We start from the raw sequence: 15,766 nt of genomic DNA, 5'->3' as shown, positions 1-15,766 counted from the left end.
TGACCGGGAAGCATCACGCCGCTGGGACTTTGAAACTTTCGGCACGTATCGAACAGTTCTTCTCTATTATCTCGAGAACGGACACGACGACCGTACACTTTGAGCACACAGCAGCGTGTTTTAGCATGCCAGCTACACGGTGGTGTGCCTAACGTGTGGATAGCTCGAAATTTTCGTTCCGGACCGATGTGACCGGGAAGCAACACGCCGCTGGGACTTTGAAACTTTCGGCACGTATCGAACAGTTCTTCTCTATTATCTCGAGAACGGACACGACGACCGTACACTTTGAGCACACAGCAGCGTGTTTTAGCATGCCAGCTACACGGTGGTGTGCCTAACGTGTGGATAGCTCGAAATTTTCGTTCCGGACCGATGTGACCGGGAAGCAACACGCCGCTGGGACTTTGAAACTTTCGGCACGTATCGAACAGTTCTTCTCTATTATCTCGAGAACGGACACGACGACCGTACACTTTGAGCACACAGCAGCGTGTTTTAGCATGCCAGCTACACGGTGGTGTGCCTAACGTGTGGATAGCTCGAAATTTTCGTTCCGGACCGATGTGACCGGGAAGCATCACGCCGCTGGGACTTTGAAACTTTCGGCACGTATCGAACAGTTCTTCTCTATTATCTCGAGAACGGACACGACGACCGTACACTTTGAGCACACAGCAGCGTGTTTTAGCATGCCAGCTACACGGTGGTGTGCCTAACGTGTGGATAGCTCGAAATTTTCGTTCCGGACCGATGTGACCGGGAAGCAACACGCCGCTGGGACTTTGAAACTTTCGGCACGTATCGAACAGTTCTTCTCTATTATCTCGAGAACGGACACGACGACCGTACACTTTGAGCACACAGCAGCGTGTTTTAGCATGCCAGCTACACGGTGGTGTGCCTAACGTGTGGATAGCTCGAGATTTTCGTTCCGGACCGATGTGACCGGGAAGCATCACGCCGCTGGGACTTTGAAACTTTCGGCACGTATCGAACAGTTCTTCTCTATTATCTCGAGAACGGACACGACGACCGTACACTTTGAGCACACAGCAGCGTGTTTTAGCATGCCAGCTACACGGTGGTGTGCCTAACGTGTGGATAGCTCGAAATTTTCGTTCCGGACCGATGTGACCGGGAAGCAACACGCCGCTGGGACTTTGAAACTTTCGGCACGTATCGAACAGTTCTTCTCTATTATCTCGAGAACGGACACGACGACCGTACACTTTGAGCACACAGCAGCGTGTTTTAGCATGCCAGCTACACGGTGGTGTGCCTAACGTGTGGATAGCTCGAAATTTTCGTTCCGGACCGATGTGACCGGGAAGCAACACGCCGCTGGGACTTTGAAACTTTCGGCACGTGTCGAACAGTTCTTCTCTATTATCTCGAGAACGGACACGACGACCGTACACTTTGAGCACACAGCAGCGTGTTTTAGCATGCCAGCTACACGGTGGTGTGCCTAACGTGTGGATAGCTCGAAATTTTCGTTCCGGACCGATGTGACCGGGAAGCAACACGCCGCTGGGACTTTGAAACTTTCGGCACGTATCGAACAGTTCTTCTCTATTATCTCGAGAACGGACACGACGACCGTACACTTTGAGCACACAGCAGCGTGTTTTAGCATGCCAGCTACACGGTGGTGTGCCTAACGTGTGGATAGCTCGAAATTTTCGTTCCGGACCGATGTGACCGGGAAGCAACACGCCGCTGGGACTTTGAAACTTTCGGCACGTATCGAACAGTTCTTCTCTATTATCTCGAGAACGGACACGACGACCGTACACTTTGAGCACACAGCAGCGTGTTTTAGCATGCCAGCTACACGGTGGTGTGCCTAACGTGTGGATAGCTCGAAATTTTCGTTCCGGACCGATGTGACCGGGAAGCAACACGCCGCTGGGACTTTGAAACTTTCGGCACGTATCGAACAGTTCTTCTCTATTATCTCGAGAACGGACACGACGACCGTACACTTTGAGCACACAGCAGCGTGTTTTAGCATGCCAGCTACACGGTGGTGTGCCTAACGTGTGGATAGCTCGAAATTTTCGTTCCGGACCGATGTGACCGGGAAGCATCACGCCGCTGGGACTTTGAAACTTTCGGCACGTATCGAACAGTTCTTCTCTATTATCTCGAGAACGGACACGACGACCGTACACTTTGAGCACACAGCAGCGTGTTTTAGCATGCCAGCTACACGGTGGTGTGCCTAACGTGTGGATAGCTCGAAATTTTCGTTCCGGACCGATGTGACCGGGAAGCAACACGCCGCTGGGACTTTGAAACTTTCGGCACGTATCGAACAGTTCTTCTCTATTATCTCGAGAACGGACACGACGACCGTACACTTTGAGCACACAGCAGCGTGTTTTAGCATGCCAGCTACACGGTGGTGTGCCTAACGTGTGGATAGCTCGAAATTTTCGTTCCGGACCGATGTGACCGGGAAGCATCACGCCGCTGGGACTTTGAAACTTTCGGCACGTATCGAACAGTTCTTCTCTATTATCTCGAGAACGGACACGACGACCGTACACTTTGAGCACACAGCAGCGTGTTTTAGCATGCCAGCTACACGGTGGTGTGCCTAACGTGTGGATAGCTCGAAATTTTCGTTCCGGACCGATGTGACCGGGAAGCAACACGCCGCTGGGACTTTGAAACTTTCGGCACGTATCGAACAGTTCTTCTCTATTATCTCGAGAACGGACACGACGACCGTACACTTTGAGCACACAGCAGCGTGTTTTAGCATGCCAGCTACACGGTGGTGTGCCTAACGTGTGGATAGCTCGAAATTTTCGTTCCGGACCGATGTGACCGGGAAGCAACACGCCGCTGGGACTTTGAAACTTTCGGCACGTATCGAACAGTTCTTCTCTATTATCTCGAGAACGGACACGACGACCGTACACTTTGAGCACAGAGCAGCGTGTTTTAGCATGCCAGCTACACGGTGGTGTGCCTAACGTGTGGATAGCTCGAAATTTTCGTTCCGGACCGATGTGACCGGGAAGCAACACGCCGCTGGGACTTTGAAACTTTCGGCACGTATCGAACAGTTCTTCTCTATTATCTCGAGAACGGACACGACGACCGTACACTTTGAGCACACAGCAGCGTGTTTTAGCATGCCAGCTACACGGTGGTGTGCCTAACGTGTGGATAGCTCGAAATTTTCGTTCCGGACCGATGTGACCGGGAAGCAAGACGCCGCTGGGACTTTGAAACTTTCGGCACGTATCGAACAGTTCTTCTCTATTATCTCGAGAACGGACACGACGACCGTACACTTTGAGCACACAGCAGCGTGTTTTAGCATGCCAGCTACACGGTGGTGTGCCTAACGTGTGGATAGCTCGAAATTTTCGTTCCGGACCGATGTGACCGGGAAGCAAGACGCCGCTGGGACTTTGAAACTTTCGGCACGTATCGAACAGTTCTTCTCTATTATCTCGAGAACGGACACGACGACCGTACACTTTGAGCACACAGCATCGTGTTTTAGCATGCCAGCTAAACGGTGGTGTGCCTAACGTGTGGATAGCTCGAGATTTTCGTTCCGGACCGATGTGACCGGGAAGCATCACGCCGCTGGGACTTTGAAACTTTCGGCACGTATCGAACAGTTCTTCTCTATTATCTCGAGAACGGACACGACGACCGTACACTTTGAGCACACAGCAGCGTGTTTTAGCATGCCAGCTACACGGTGGTGTGCCTAACGTGTGGATAGCTCGAAATTTTCGTTCCGGACCGATGTGACCGGGAAGCAACACGCCGCTGGGACTTTGAAACTTTCGGCACGTATCGAACAGTTCTTCTCTATTATCTCGAGAACGGACACGACGACCGTACACTTTGAGCACACAGCAGCGTGTTTTAGCATGCCAGCTACACGGTGGTGTGCCTAACGTGTGGATAGCTCGAAATTTTCGTTCCGGACCGATGTGACCGGGAAGCAAGACGCCGCTGGGACTTTGAAACTTTCGGCACGTATCGAACAGTTCTTCTCTATTATCTCGAGAACGGACACGACGACCGTACACTTTGAGCACACAGCATCGTGTTTTAGCATGCCAGCTAAACGGTGGTGTGCCTAACGTGTGGATAGCTCGAGATTTTCGTTCCGGACCGATGTGACCGGGAAGCATCACGCCGCTGGACTTTGAAACTTTCGGCACGTATCGAACAGTTCTTCTCTATTATCTCGAGAACGGACACGACGACCGTACACTTTGAGCACACAGCAGCGTGTTTTAGCATGCCAGCTACACGGTGGTGTGCCTAACGTGTGGATAGCTCGAAATTTTCGTTCCGGACCGATGTGACCGGGAAGCAACACGCCGCTGGGACTTTGAAACTTTCGGCACGTATCGAACAGTTCTTCTCTATTATCTCGAGAACGGACACGACGACCGTACACTTTGAGCCCACAGCAGCGTGTTTTAGCATGCCAGCTACACGGTGGTGTGCCTAACGTGTGGATAGCTCGAAATTTTCGTTCCGGACCGATGTGACCGGGAAGCATCACGCCGCTGGGACTTTGAAACTTTCGGCACGTATCGAACAGTTCTTCTCTATTATCTCGAGAACGGACACGACGACCGTACACTTTGAGCACACAGCATCGTGTTTTAGCATGCCAGCTAAACGGTGGTGTGCCTAACGTGTGGATAGCTCGAGATTTTCGTTCCGGACCGATGTGACCGGGAAGCAACCACGCCGCTGGGACTTTGAAACTTTCGGTACGTATCGAACAGTTCTTCTCTATTATCTCGAGAACGGACACGACGACCGTACACTTTGAGCACACAGCATCGTGTTTTAGCATGCCAGCTAAACGGTGGTGTGCCTAACGTGTGGATAGCTCGAGATTTTCGTTCCGGACCGATGTGACCGGGAAGCAGCACGCCGCTGGGACTTTGAAACTTTCGGCACGTATCGAACAGTTCTTCTCTATTATCTCGAGAACGGACACGACGACCGTACACTTTGAGCACACAGCAGCGTGTTTTAGCATGCCAGCTACACGGTGGTGTGCCTAACGTGTGGATAGCTCGAAATTTTCGTTCCGGACCGATGTGACCGGGAAGCATCACGCCGCTGGGACTTTGAAACTTTCGGCACGTATCGAACAGTTCTTCTCTATTATCTCGAGAACGGACACGACGACCGTACACTTTGAGCACACAGCAGCGTGTTTTAGCATGCCAGCTACACGGTGGTGTGCCTAACGTGTGGATAGCTCGAAATTTTCGTTCCGGACCGATGTGACCGGGAAGCAAGACGCCGCTGGGACTTTGAAACTTTCGGCACGTATCGAACAGTTCTTCTCTATTATCTCGAGAACGGACACGACGACCGTACACTTTGAGCACACAGCAGCGTGTTTTAGCATGCCAGCTACACGGTGGTGTGCCTAACGTGTGGATAGCTCGAAATTTTCGTTCCGGACCGATGTGACCGGGAAGCAAGACGCCGCTGGGACTTTGAAACTTTCGGCACGTATCGAACAGTTCTTCTCTATTATCTCGAGAACGGACACGACGACCGTACACTTTGAGCACACAGCATCGTGTTTTAGCATGCCAGCTAAACGGTGGTGTGCCTAACGTGTGGATAGCTCGAGATTTTCGTTCCGGACCGATGTGACCGGGAAGCATCACGCCGCTGGGACTTTGAAACTTTCGGCACGTATCGAACAGTTCTTCTCTATTATCTCGAGAACGGACACGACGACCGTACACTTTGAGCACACAGCAGCGTGTTTTAGCATGCCAGCTACACGGTGGTGTGCCTAACGTGTGGATAGCTCGAAATTTTCGTTCCGGACCGATGTGACCGGGAAGCAACACGCCGCTGGGACTTTGAAACTTTCGGCACGTATCGAACAGTTCTTCTCTATTATCTCGAGAACGGACACGACGACCGTACACTTTGAGCCCACAGCAGCGTGTTTTAGCATGCCAGCTACACGGTGGTGTGCCTAACGTGTGGATAGCTCGAAATTTTCGTTCCGGACCGATGTGACCGGGAAGCATCACGCCGCTGGGACTTTGAAACTTTCGGCACGTATCGAACAGTTCTTCTCTATTATCTCGAGAACGGACACGACGACCGTACACTTTGAGCACACAGCATCGTGTTTTAGCATGCCAGCTAAACGGTGGTGTGCCTAACGTGTGGATAGCTCGAGATTTTCGTTCCGGACCGATGTGACCGGGAAGCAACACGCCGCTGGGACTTTTTTTTTTTTTTTTTTTTTTTTTTTTTTAACGTGGGGGAAATCTTCGAAAGACCCCCCCGCCGCCTGGGGAGGGGCGGGGGGAGTGTGGGATTCCCCGCGCCCGGAATGGAAACCCATCGGGCGCGGGACCTACCCACTAAAACCCACCACGGTGGCCATCCTCGCACTATGCAGGGGGAGCACCTGGGACCGAAGACATCATAACATCAGGTGCTCCCCCGTGCAGGGCTCTCGCGCCCGTGTCCTCCCGTTCCAGGGAAGGGAGGGGGTACTTCACCCTCCCTTCCCTGTTTTCTCCTCGGCGCTCTGGCGCCCGACGTCGGAGCAGGGCCACACTGATCCGACGTCCCACTCCCGGGGGCCGCCCGAGGGCGGCCGCGAGTCCCACACTCGCGACCGCCCACGGCCCCCATAGCCGCGCCGGGGGCACGGCCCTGGGACCGTGCCGTCGGCGCGGCCGCACCCCGGCTCGTACGCTCCCGAGGGCGGCTCTGGCCTCTCCGCCCTCGAGAGCGTCGCCGTCCCTTACTCTACCCACCCCTTAGACGACGGGCGGTGGCACGAGCCTCAAGGGCTACGCACCCCCGCCCGCCGCTCTCAGGGTGGCCTCCCCGGCCCTTCCGGAGGCCCACCCGCCCCCGGCCTCGGACGGGGCCTCGCTCGCGGTCTCCCGCTCTCGCGAATGCGGCTCGCGGCCTCCTTCTGCGAGATTACCTCCTCGCAGAAGGAGGCCACGGCCCGCCACTTCGTCTCGCTGCCGAGCATGGCCTTTACCACGCCCGGCAGCGATAGGTCCGCCCCAATCACGGCCGTGAGGACACGGCGCTCCACCCCCCAGGCCGGACACACCTCGAGGGTGTGTTGCGCCGTGTCCTCGTCCGCTGGACAGTGCCAGCAGCGCGCCGCCTCTTCCACACCGATCCGGCACAGGTACTGACCGAAGCATCCGTGCCCGGACAGCACCTGCACCAACCGGTAGGTGAGTGAGCCGAAGCGCCTACCCAGCCACTCAAACAGGACCGGCCGGATAGCCCGGACAGTCCTCTGGCCGAACAACGGCTCGGCCAGCCGCTGCTGCCAAAGCTGCAGCATGGACTCCCGGGCCTGGCGCCTGAGGGCCTCCACCTCGCATCCCGCCAGGACCACCCCATCCTCGCGGGCGCGCATGCGGCCCTCGTAGAAAGCCGCATGCGCGCCCGCGATCAAGTCCGCCGGGGGTAGCCCTGACAGGACGCTCGCCGCCTCATACGAAACGGTCCGGTACCCCCGGGCGATCCGCAATGCAAGCCGCCTTTGAACCCGGCGCAGCAATACCTTGCTGCGCCGGGAGGCGGCCAGGTCGCCCGCCCACACGGGGGCCCCGTATAGGGCCACCGAGTGGACCATTCCCGCGTAGAGGCGGCGAACCCGGTCACTCGGGCCCCGCAGGTTGGGGAGGATACGGCCCAAAGCGCCAACTATCCTCTCCAACCGCGGGGCCAGGGCCCGGAAATGACCCTCGAAGCGCCAGTGGCTGTCGAGGTGAAGTCCCAGATATTTCATCTGAGACCTCACCTCGACGTCCGCCTCACCCACCCGGATCAGGGGGGGAGGCGGCTCTCCCCGGGGTCTATACATCCCGAGTACCTCGGTTTTGTGGAGAGCCACCTCCAAACCGATCCCCCTGATCCGGGAGACGACGCGCCGGGCACCGTCCTCGGCGGCCCGAACAGCCCCCCTCCAATCCCCCCCGACGGCCAACAACAAGGTGTCGTCCGCGTAGCACGTCAGACTGACGCCGTCGGGGAGGTCTTCGGCCCGCAGGACGGTGTCGTACCCGAGGTTCCACAGCAGGGGTCCTAACACCGACCCCTGCGGAACCCCGGAGTACACCGCTCTCCTCTCCGTCCCGCACCGGCCCGGATACTCGATCCACCTGTCGCGGAGGTAGTCCTCGACGACTGCCCTAAGGTAGGCGGGGACTCGATGTTCCTCAAGCCCCCGCCTAATCGCCGCCCAGGGTAGGGTGTTAAACGCATTGGCGATGTCCAAGGACACCGCCAATGCCACCCCACCCCGGGAGACCGCCGAGGCCGAGAGGGACCGGACGCGTCGAATCGCGTCGATCGTCGACCGGCCCTCCCGGAACCCGAACTGACACTCCGCCAGCCCGGGCCCACCCCGCGACAGGTGCCCGACGATGCGGGCCGCCACGACTCTTTCTAGGAGCTTGCCCACATCGTCGAGCAGGCAAATCGGCCGGTACGCGGACGGAGAGTCCGCGGGCCTACCCTCTTTCCGGAGGAGGACCATTCGGGCCACCTTCCATGCGGAGGGGAATCGCCCGGCCTCCAGGCAGCGGTCGAATAGCTCCCGGAGGCCGTCACCCAGGACGTCCGCGGCCAAGACCAAGACTCGGCCGGGCACTCCCGAAGGACCCGGGGCAGTATCCTTCGCCCCGAGTCTTCGGATGGCCGCGGCTAGCTCCCCAGCCGAGACCCCCAGCTCCGCGGACCAGGTGGTCGGGTCCGCAGAGGGACGTGGCCCGCTCTCCCCCACGATCGGGAAGAGCGTGTCGACCACGTCCCTCAAGAGCTGGGGGTCGAGACCCTCGGTGATCGGGGGGGCCCATGGCCGGAGTTTATTCAGAACTATCCGGTATGGGCGCCCCCATGGATCCCGCTCGAGGGTCTCGAGGAGCTCCTTCCAGCTCTGGGCCTTGGCCCGTTTGATGGCGACCTGCAGAGCCCTCTTTCCCGCGCGATAGGACTCGTACAGTTCCGCCGCCCTAGCCCGCGCGCCGTCGTCGCCGTTCCGTCCGGCCCGACGACGCGCGCGGGTGTACTGGCGTCGGGCCCGGACGCATGCTGTCCGCAATTCCCCGATTTCGCCCGACCACCAGTACACCGCCCGACGAGGAGACCGCGGCCCGGCCCGGGGCATCGCCGCGTCGCAAATGCGCGCGACGGCGCTCCCGAGCCGAGCCACGGCCTCCCCCAGGTCGGGCAGCCTGGTCTCCCGTCGAGGCCAGGTTTCGGCTAGAGCGGCTGCCACCAGGACGTCCTTGTCAAGGCGCCGAAGCGCCCATCTGCGTGGTGGTGGTGGGGCGCTACCCGCTCCCGGGCGGAGGTGTCGGTGCGGGGCCGCGGCGGCCTCGGGGGAGGTCAAGACCACGCGGATATACCGGTGGTCCGATAATGTCTCCTCCCCCACCACCACGTCCCACCCGGACACCATACGCGCGGCGCCGGGGGATCCAAACGTCAAATCCACTATGGACCCTCCCCCGCGCCGCACGCACGTCAGCTCCGACCCCCGGTTAATCAACCGGAGGTCGAAGCCCGCCGCCCAGTCGCCCAGAGCCTCGCCCCTCCGATTGGTCCTGGGGGACCCCCATGCCACAGACCAGGCATTGAAGTCCCCCAGGACCAGCACCGGCCGGGGCGCAATCCTTGTGAGGCACGCCCCCACCCCGGCCAAGTACTGCTCGAAGGCAGCAAGGCCGCAGTTGGGCGAAACGTAGCACCCCACCACGGCGACTCCCCCCCACTGGACGGCGACGAATCCCGCCCCGTTCTCCAGTAAGGAGAACGGAGGGGACCCGTCACCGCCCTGCCACACAGCCGCCACCAAGCCGCCCGCATCCCCCATCCAATGCGGATGGTCGGGGACGCGGTACGGCTCGGCGGCGACTGCCAGACCACCCCCCCACTCCGCCAGCGTCTGACACATCAGGTCCTGCGCTGCACGGCAGTGGTTGAGGTTGGCCTGCAGGAGGAGGCGGGGAGCCATTATTTGATGGCCTCCTCACCGCCTCCTGGTGGCACCTCCGTGAGGACGGCGGCGGGGCCGATGTCCACCTCCATCGCAGACACCAACGCCGTCGCCGCCTCCGACCTCTTCCTTGCGGCCGTCGCGTCGGTCGCGGCCAGGTCCGCGGGCGCCGCGGCGCTCGCAGCTGGGGCCGCTCTCACCGGCGCCGGGAGCGGCCCCGGCGCCCCCCTCCTCTGCCCTCGTCGGGATGGGGGGGTACATTGCTTCCCCCCCATTCGGTGCGCGGCGGGTCTCCCCATGTCCGCACACAGCGGGCACTTGGGGGCCGCCGCGCAGTGGCTCGCGCGGTGGCCTTCGGCACCGCAGCGGTAACAAGCACCGCTGCGGTCCACCGCGGAGGTGCACCGCTGCCTGACATGGCCCGTCTCCAGGCAGCGGTAGCACTGGAGTGGGCGTTGGGCGAGGACCTCGATCCTCGCCGACACCCACCCCACCACGATCCTCCCGACTGCTTCTAACTTCCGGGCAGCCGGAAGAGGGCACCGTGCCCACACCGCTCCCAGGCCGGAGGAGGACCGCCGGACCTCCCCGGTCCGGATGTCCCCCTCAGAGCAGCCACCGGCCTGGGCCAGCGCCCTGGCCACCTCCTCCCGGGTGACCGAGTCGTCCAGCCCACAAACGCGCAGCTCCGCGCTCTTTGTGGGCCGGGCGACCCTGACACCCCGGGGTGCCAAGGCCTCGCCCAGCTTTTCGGCCAGTCGGTCCGCCCTGGCTGCGTTGTCGGGGCCGCTCACGCGCAGCATGAGCGCCCCCGTCACCGCCCATCTCGGGCGGACCGACTCGATGGCGAGTGCGGCCAAGGATATCTTTTCCTTGGCCGCCGCCATCACCTCCCCGTAGGAGACGCCCCCCCCCTCCGGGACGGTCAGCATGACTGCTGCCGTTGAAGGGGGGCGTCCCAGACGGGGCTTCGCCCTCCCCGCCTTTCCGTCCCTCTTCGGGGCAACCGGCGGGGGAGGCGGCGGCACCCGGGCCGCCCTCCTCGCCGTCCTTCCCGCCCTTCGGCCAAGGACCTCGGTCCACAAGGGACCGGATGGGGGCGGCGGCGGAGGCATTTGTGCCCCCGCCGTCTCCCCCACCACGGCACCCTTGCCCTTCGTCTTTGCCGCAGGGCCCGGAACCGCGATGGTCCCCCCCTGCGGTCCCCCGCCCCTCGGTTGTTTCCCGGGCCCGGTCCTCCGTCCCGCCGGCGCTCCGTCCTTGGGGCGAAGCGCCGCCCGTATTTCCCCCCGGATGACGGCCATCATGGCCGCCATCTTGGCGTCCATGAGGAGCTCGATGCTCCTCGTGGACGCCGCTGGCGTGGGGGGAGCTCCCGCTTTCCCTCCCCCACACGTGCATACGCCCGTCGGCCCCGGATGAGGGCGCCTCCTAAGGGCGTCCGATTCCCTCCGCAAGCAGTCCAGCTCGTCCTGCAGCTTCTCCACACGCTGCCTTAGCTGGGCGTTCGTGCACTCCAAGGCAGCTGGTACACGGCGTCCCAGCTCCTGGAGAGCCCTCCGCGCCTCCGTCGCGGCCTGGCCAACCGACCTCGCGGAGGCTGTAGTCAGCCCCCGCGAGGTGGTGGCCACCTTCTCAATAGACCTCAGGGACGAGGCAATACGGGCCGATACATGGGCCGTATCCTCGTCCCTGAGGTCCTCCTCCCCGTCGGTCACCGTGAGCAACGGTGGAGCAGCGGACGTGGACGGATCTTCCTCCGTCCTCCGCCCCTCCACCGTCCTGCGCCTCTTTACGCCCGCGGCGCTGGTCGCGGACGCCAGGGACGAGACCGACGCCGTCTCGTCCCCCTCCTCGAACGGCGCCGGGTGGGGCACGAGTGCCCCCTCCGTCGCCACCCCTCGCGCCACGCGCACCGTCCCCCCTCCCCCCTTTTTTTTTTTTGAGTTTGTTTTATCCATTTTGGATCCCACGAGTAGGTCGGAACGTAAGTCGACCCGGGCAGAGCCGCCATACCCGGGCAGGCCTAAATACTCCGGGGGGTCGGCAGGTACCCCGGAGTTGGCCGCTTGGGATTGGGGCCTCCCCCCCAACCACGCATCCCATCACCGCGCACCGCAGCTTAGGATTGGAGGGCAATTTATAGAGTTACCATCCTCGCGGCCCGGGCGGTAAAGCCAAGGCCCCCGTCCCTCCTGCCGTCACGTACCACTGTCAAAGCCAAAAGAGGAATTGGGAGTGGGTCGTTGCGACGACCAACAGGAGTCTTACGGTGTGGTTTAGCATCGGGCACCTCGGGTTTGCCAGTCCCGTACTGTAGCAAAAAGCTACAGCCCCTGAGGGATCCCCTCGAAACTTAGTCTCACATCGAACAAAATCCACCTACGATTCCCTTCTTCTCTTCTTCTCTTCTACAAACACCTCCAATCCCCGAACACATTATCTTCCTTCTAACCCTTGTGTGTTCGTCCACCGAGTACGTTAGCTCCCCGTCGTCGTACAGATCGAACCATCTTCTCTGCCACCTCTTGGTCCGATTCAGGGGATTCGAGAAGTCCCAGCCGGGGGCGACGAACAGGTATCCGCATTTTGAAATCTTCCTCGTGGCCCTGTTACATTCCAGAGCCTCCGCGCTGTGCTCCTCCTTCTGCTTGAAGCAGCTGCTGCACTTGCTCTTGTTGAATATGTTCGGCGCGAACTTCCTGCACTCGGCGCCGGTGCCACGGACGCCCGCCGTGCCGCCCGACATCGCGACACGTGCGAATTAACCGCGACGACCGGACAGCATCGTTCGCCTCTCGTCCCCTTCCCTTCGTCCGCCGTTACGAACCACGGCAAGCTTCTCCGCGTGTTCGATTCCTCTTCTTCCGCTGTTGCGCCCGTCCCGGAACAACAAGTTTTATTTACGCGCGATTTCGTTCCGTTGATACGCGCATATGATACGCGCGGACGCGTCACCGAGTAGTCGCCGGCCAGTCTTCGTGCCCGTTACATTAACGGATCGAGTTAACAGGATTTCGTATTCTCGTTCCGAGCAAGGATCACACTTCGGGTATTCGTTCCTTTTTACTCGGTGACGTCGGCGAGAATCTCGCGATATATCGATTCCCGCTACCGCGATCGAATGGAACGCGCCAATTTGTCGAAAGTACCGCGTATCGCGATAATCCGATAATCCGATAATCCGATAATCCGATAATCCGCGGGGCACTTCCGCCCAGCGTGTTCCGTCCCGCTTTTTGTTTACACGACCGGGACGAGTATACGAGACAAGGACTCGTCGGAATTTCGTAATGAATACGTAATGAATACGCGAGCGCGTCGCGCGTCGCGCGTGTTTACGATGTGTTTATGTCACGAGGACGGAAGGGAAACACGCGCGTATACGATGCTGTTGTCAACATCGACGCGATTCGTTCGCGAAACGATCGTTCCGAATCCGATAGCAGGTGACTGTTCTCTGTCCTTGTTTTCCGCCGTTCGTTCGCCCGTGCCCCGCGGTCCGTGTTTCTTGTTGACAATCTTTTCTCCGTGACCTGCTCCGAAAGAGCACGTGGATCGAACGCGACACTCCGAATCACACGAAGCTATTTATAGACACACCCGCGTGCACCCGTAGTTAACGTGTCGCAGCACCGTTCACCGATGAACTCTCGATTGTTCAACGAATCGAATCGAACCCTCGTACGCACGTGCGTGCGATTCGCGTGTACGGGTCTTACCTTTTTAATGCGAACAACACAACGTCCCGATACGCACCACACCGTCCTTCTCCTGTCCTTGTTTTCCGCCGTTCGCTCGTGCCCCGCGGTCCGTGTTTCTTGTTGACAATCTTTTCTCCGTGACCTGCTCCGAAAGAGCACGTGGATCAAACGCGACACTCCGAATCACACGAAGCTATTTATAGACACACCCGCGTGCACCCGTAGTTAACGTGTCACAGCACAGTTCACCGATGATCTCTCGATTGTTCAACGAATCAAAACCCTCGTACGCACGTGCGTGCGGTTCGCGTGTACGGGTCCTACCTTTTTAATGCGAACAACACAACACAACGTCAACACAACGTCCGGCCGTCCCGACACGCCGCACACGTCCGTCTCCGTCGGCTGCCGGCGCACGACTCACGCCGCTGGGACTTTGAAACTTTCGGCACGTATCGAACAGTTCTTCTCTATTATCTCGAGAACGGACACGACGACCGTACACTTTGAGCACACAGCAGCGTGTTTTAGCATACCAGCTACACGGTGGTGTGCCTAACGTGTGGATAGCTCGAAATTTTCGTTCCGGACCGATGTGACCGGGAAGCAACACGCCGCTGGGACTTTGAAACTTTCGGCACGTATCGAACAGTTCTTCTCTATTATCTCGAGAACGGACACGACGACCGTACACTTTGAGCACACAGCAGCGTGTTTTAGCATGCCAGCTACACGGTGGTGTGCCTAACGTGTGGATAGCTCGAAATTTTCGTTCCGGACCGATGTGACCGGGAAGCAACACGCCGCTGGGACTTTGAAACTTTCGGCACGTATCGAACAGTTCTTCTCTATTATCTCGAGAACGGACACGACGACCGTACACTTTGAGCACACAGCAGCGTGTTTTAGCATACCAGCTACACGGTGGTGTGCCTAACGTGTGGATAGCTCGAAATTTTCGTTCCGGACCGATGTGACCGGGAAGCAACACGCCGCTGGGACTTTGAAACTTTCGGCACGTATCGAACAGTTCTTCTCTATTATCTCGAGAACGGACACGACGACCGTACACTTTGAGCACACAGCAGCGTGTTTTAGCATGCCAGCTACACGGTGGTGTGCCTAACGTGTGGATAGCTCGAAATTTTCGTTCCGGACCGATGTGACCGGGAAGCAACACGCCGCTGGGACTTTGAAACTTTCGGCACGTATCGAACAGTTCTTCTCTATTATCTCGAGAACGGACACGACGACCGTACACTTTGAGCACACAGCAGCGTGTTTTAGCATGCCAGCTACACGGTGGTGTGCCTAACGTGTGGATAGCTCGAAATTTTCGTTCCGGACCGATGTGACCGGGAAGCATCACGCCGCTGGGACTTTGAAACTTTCGGCACGTATCGAACAGTTCTTCTCTATTATCTCGAGAACGGACACGACGACCGTACACTTTGAGCACACAGCATCGTGTTTTAGCATGCCAGCTAAACGGTGGTGTGCCTAACGTGTGGATAGCTCGAGATTTTCGTTCCGGACCGATGTGACCGGGAAGCAACACGCCGCTGGGACTTTGAAACTTTCGGCACGTATCGAACAGTTCTTCTCTATTATCTCGAGAACGGACACGACGACCGTACACTTTGAGCACACAGCAGCGTGTTTTAGCATACCAGCTACACGGTGGTGTGCCTAACGTGTGGATAGCTCGAAATTTTCGTTCCGGACCGATGTGACCGGGAAGCATCACGCCGCTGGGACTTTGAAACTTTCGGCACGTATCGAACAGTTCTTCTCTATTATCTCGAGAACGGACACGACGACCGTACACTTTGAGCACACAGCAGCGTGTTTTAGCATGCCAGCTACACGGTGGTGTGCCTAACGTGTGGATAGCTCGAAATTTTCGTTCCGGACCGATGTGACCGGGAAGCAACACGCCGCTGGGACTTTGAAACTTTCGGCACGTATCGAACAGTTCTTCTCTATTATCTCGAGAACGGACACGACGACCGTACACTTTGAGCACACAGCAGCGTGTTTT

The 15,766-nt window shown here is 58.9% G+C and overlaps 1 protein-coding gene across 1 annotated transcript in view; it reads right to left on the bottom strand.

Annotated features, from left to right (window-relative positions):
• Positions 1–15,766, bottom strand: part of LOC143154441 (uncharacterized) — a 42,442-nt gene that overhangs the window by 4,588 nt on the left and 22,088 nt on the right. The window contains exon 2 of the mRNA XM_076326563.1: positions 10,331–10,793. Within this exon, the coding sequence (XP_076182678.1) occupies positions 10,331–10,793 (463 nt within the window). The remainder of the gene's footprint in view (positions 1–10,330; positions 10,794–15,766) is intronic.

This window comes from Ptiloglossa arizonensis, unplaced genomic scaffold (genome assembly GCF_051014685.1).
Source record: "Ptiloglossa arizonensis isolate GNS036 unplaced genomic scaffold, iyPtiAriz1_principal scaffold0023, whole genome shotgun sequence".
Lineage (NCBI taxonomy): Eukaryota > Metazoa > Arthropoda > Insecta > Hymenoptera > Colletidae > Ptiloglossa > Ptiloglossa arizonensis.
The sequence above is the reverse complement of the archived record's forward strand: the minus strand, read 5'-3'. Positions and strand labels throughout refer to the sequence as shown.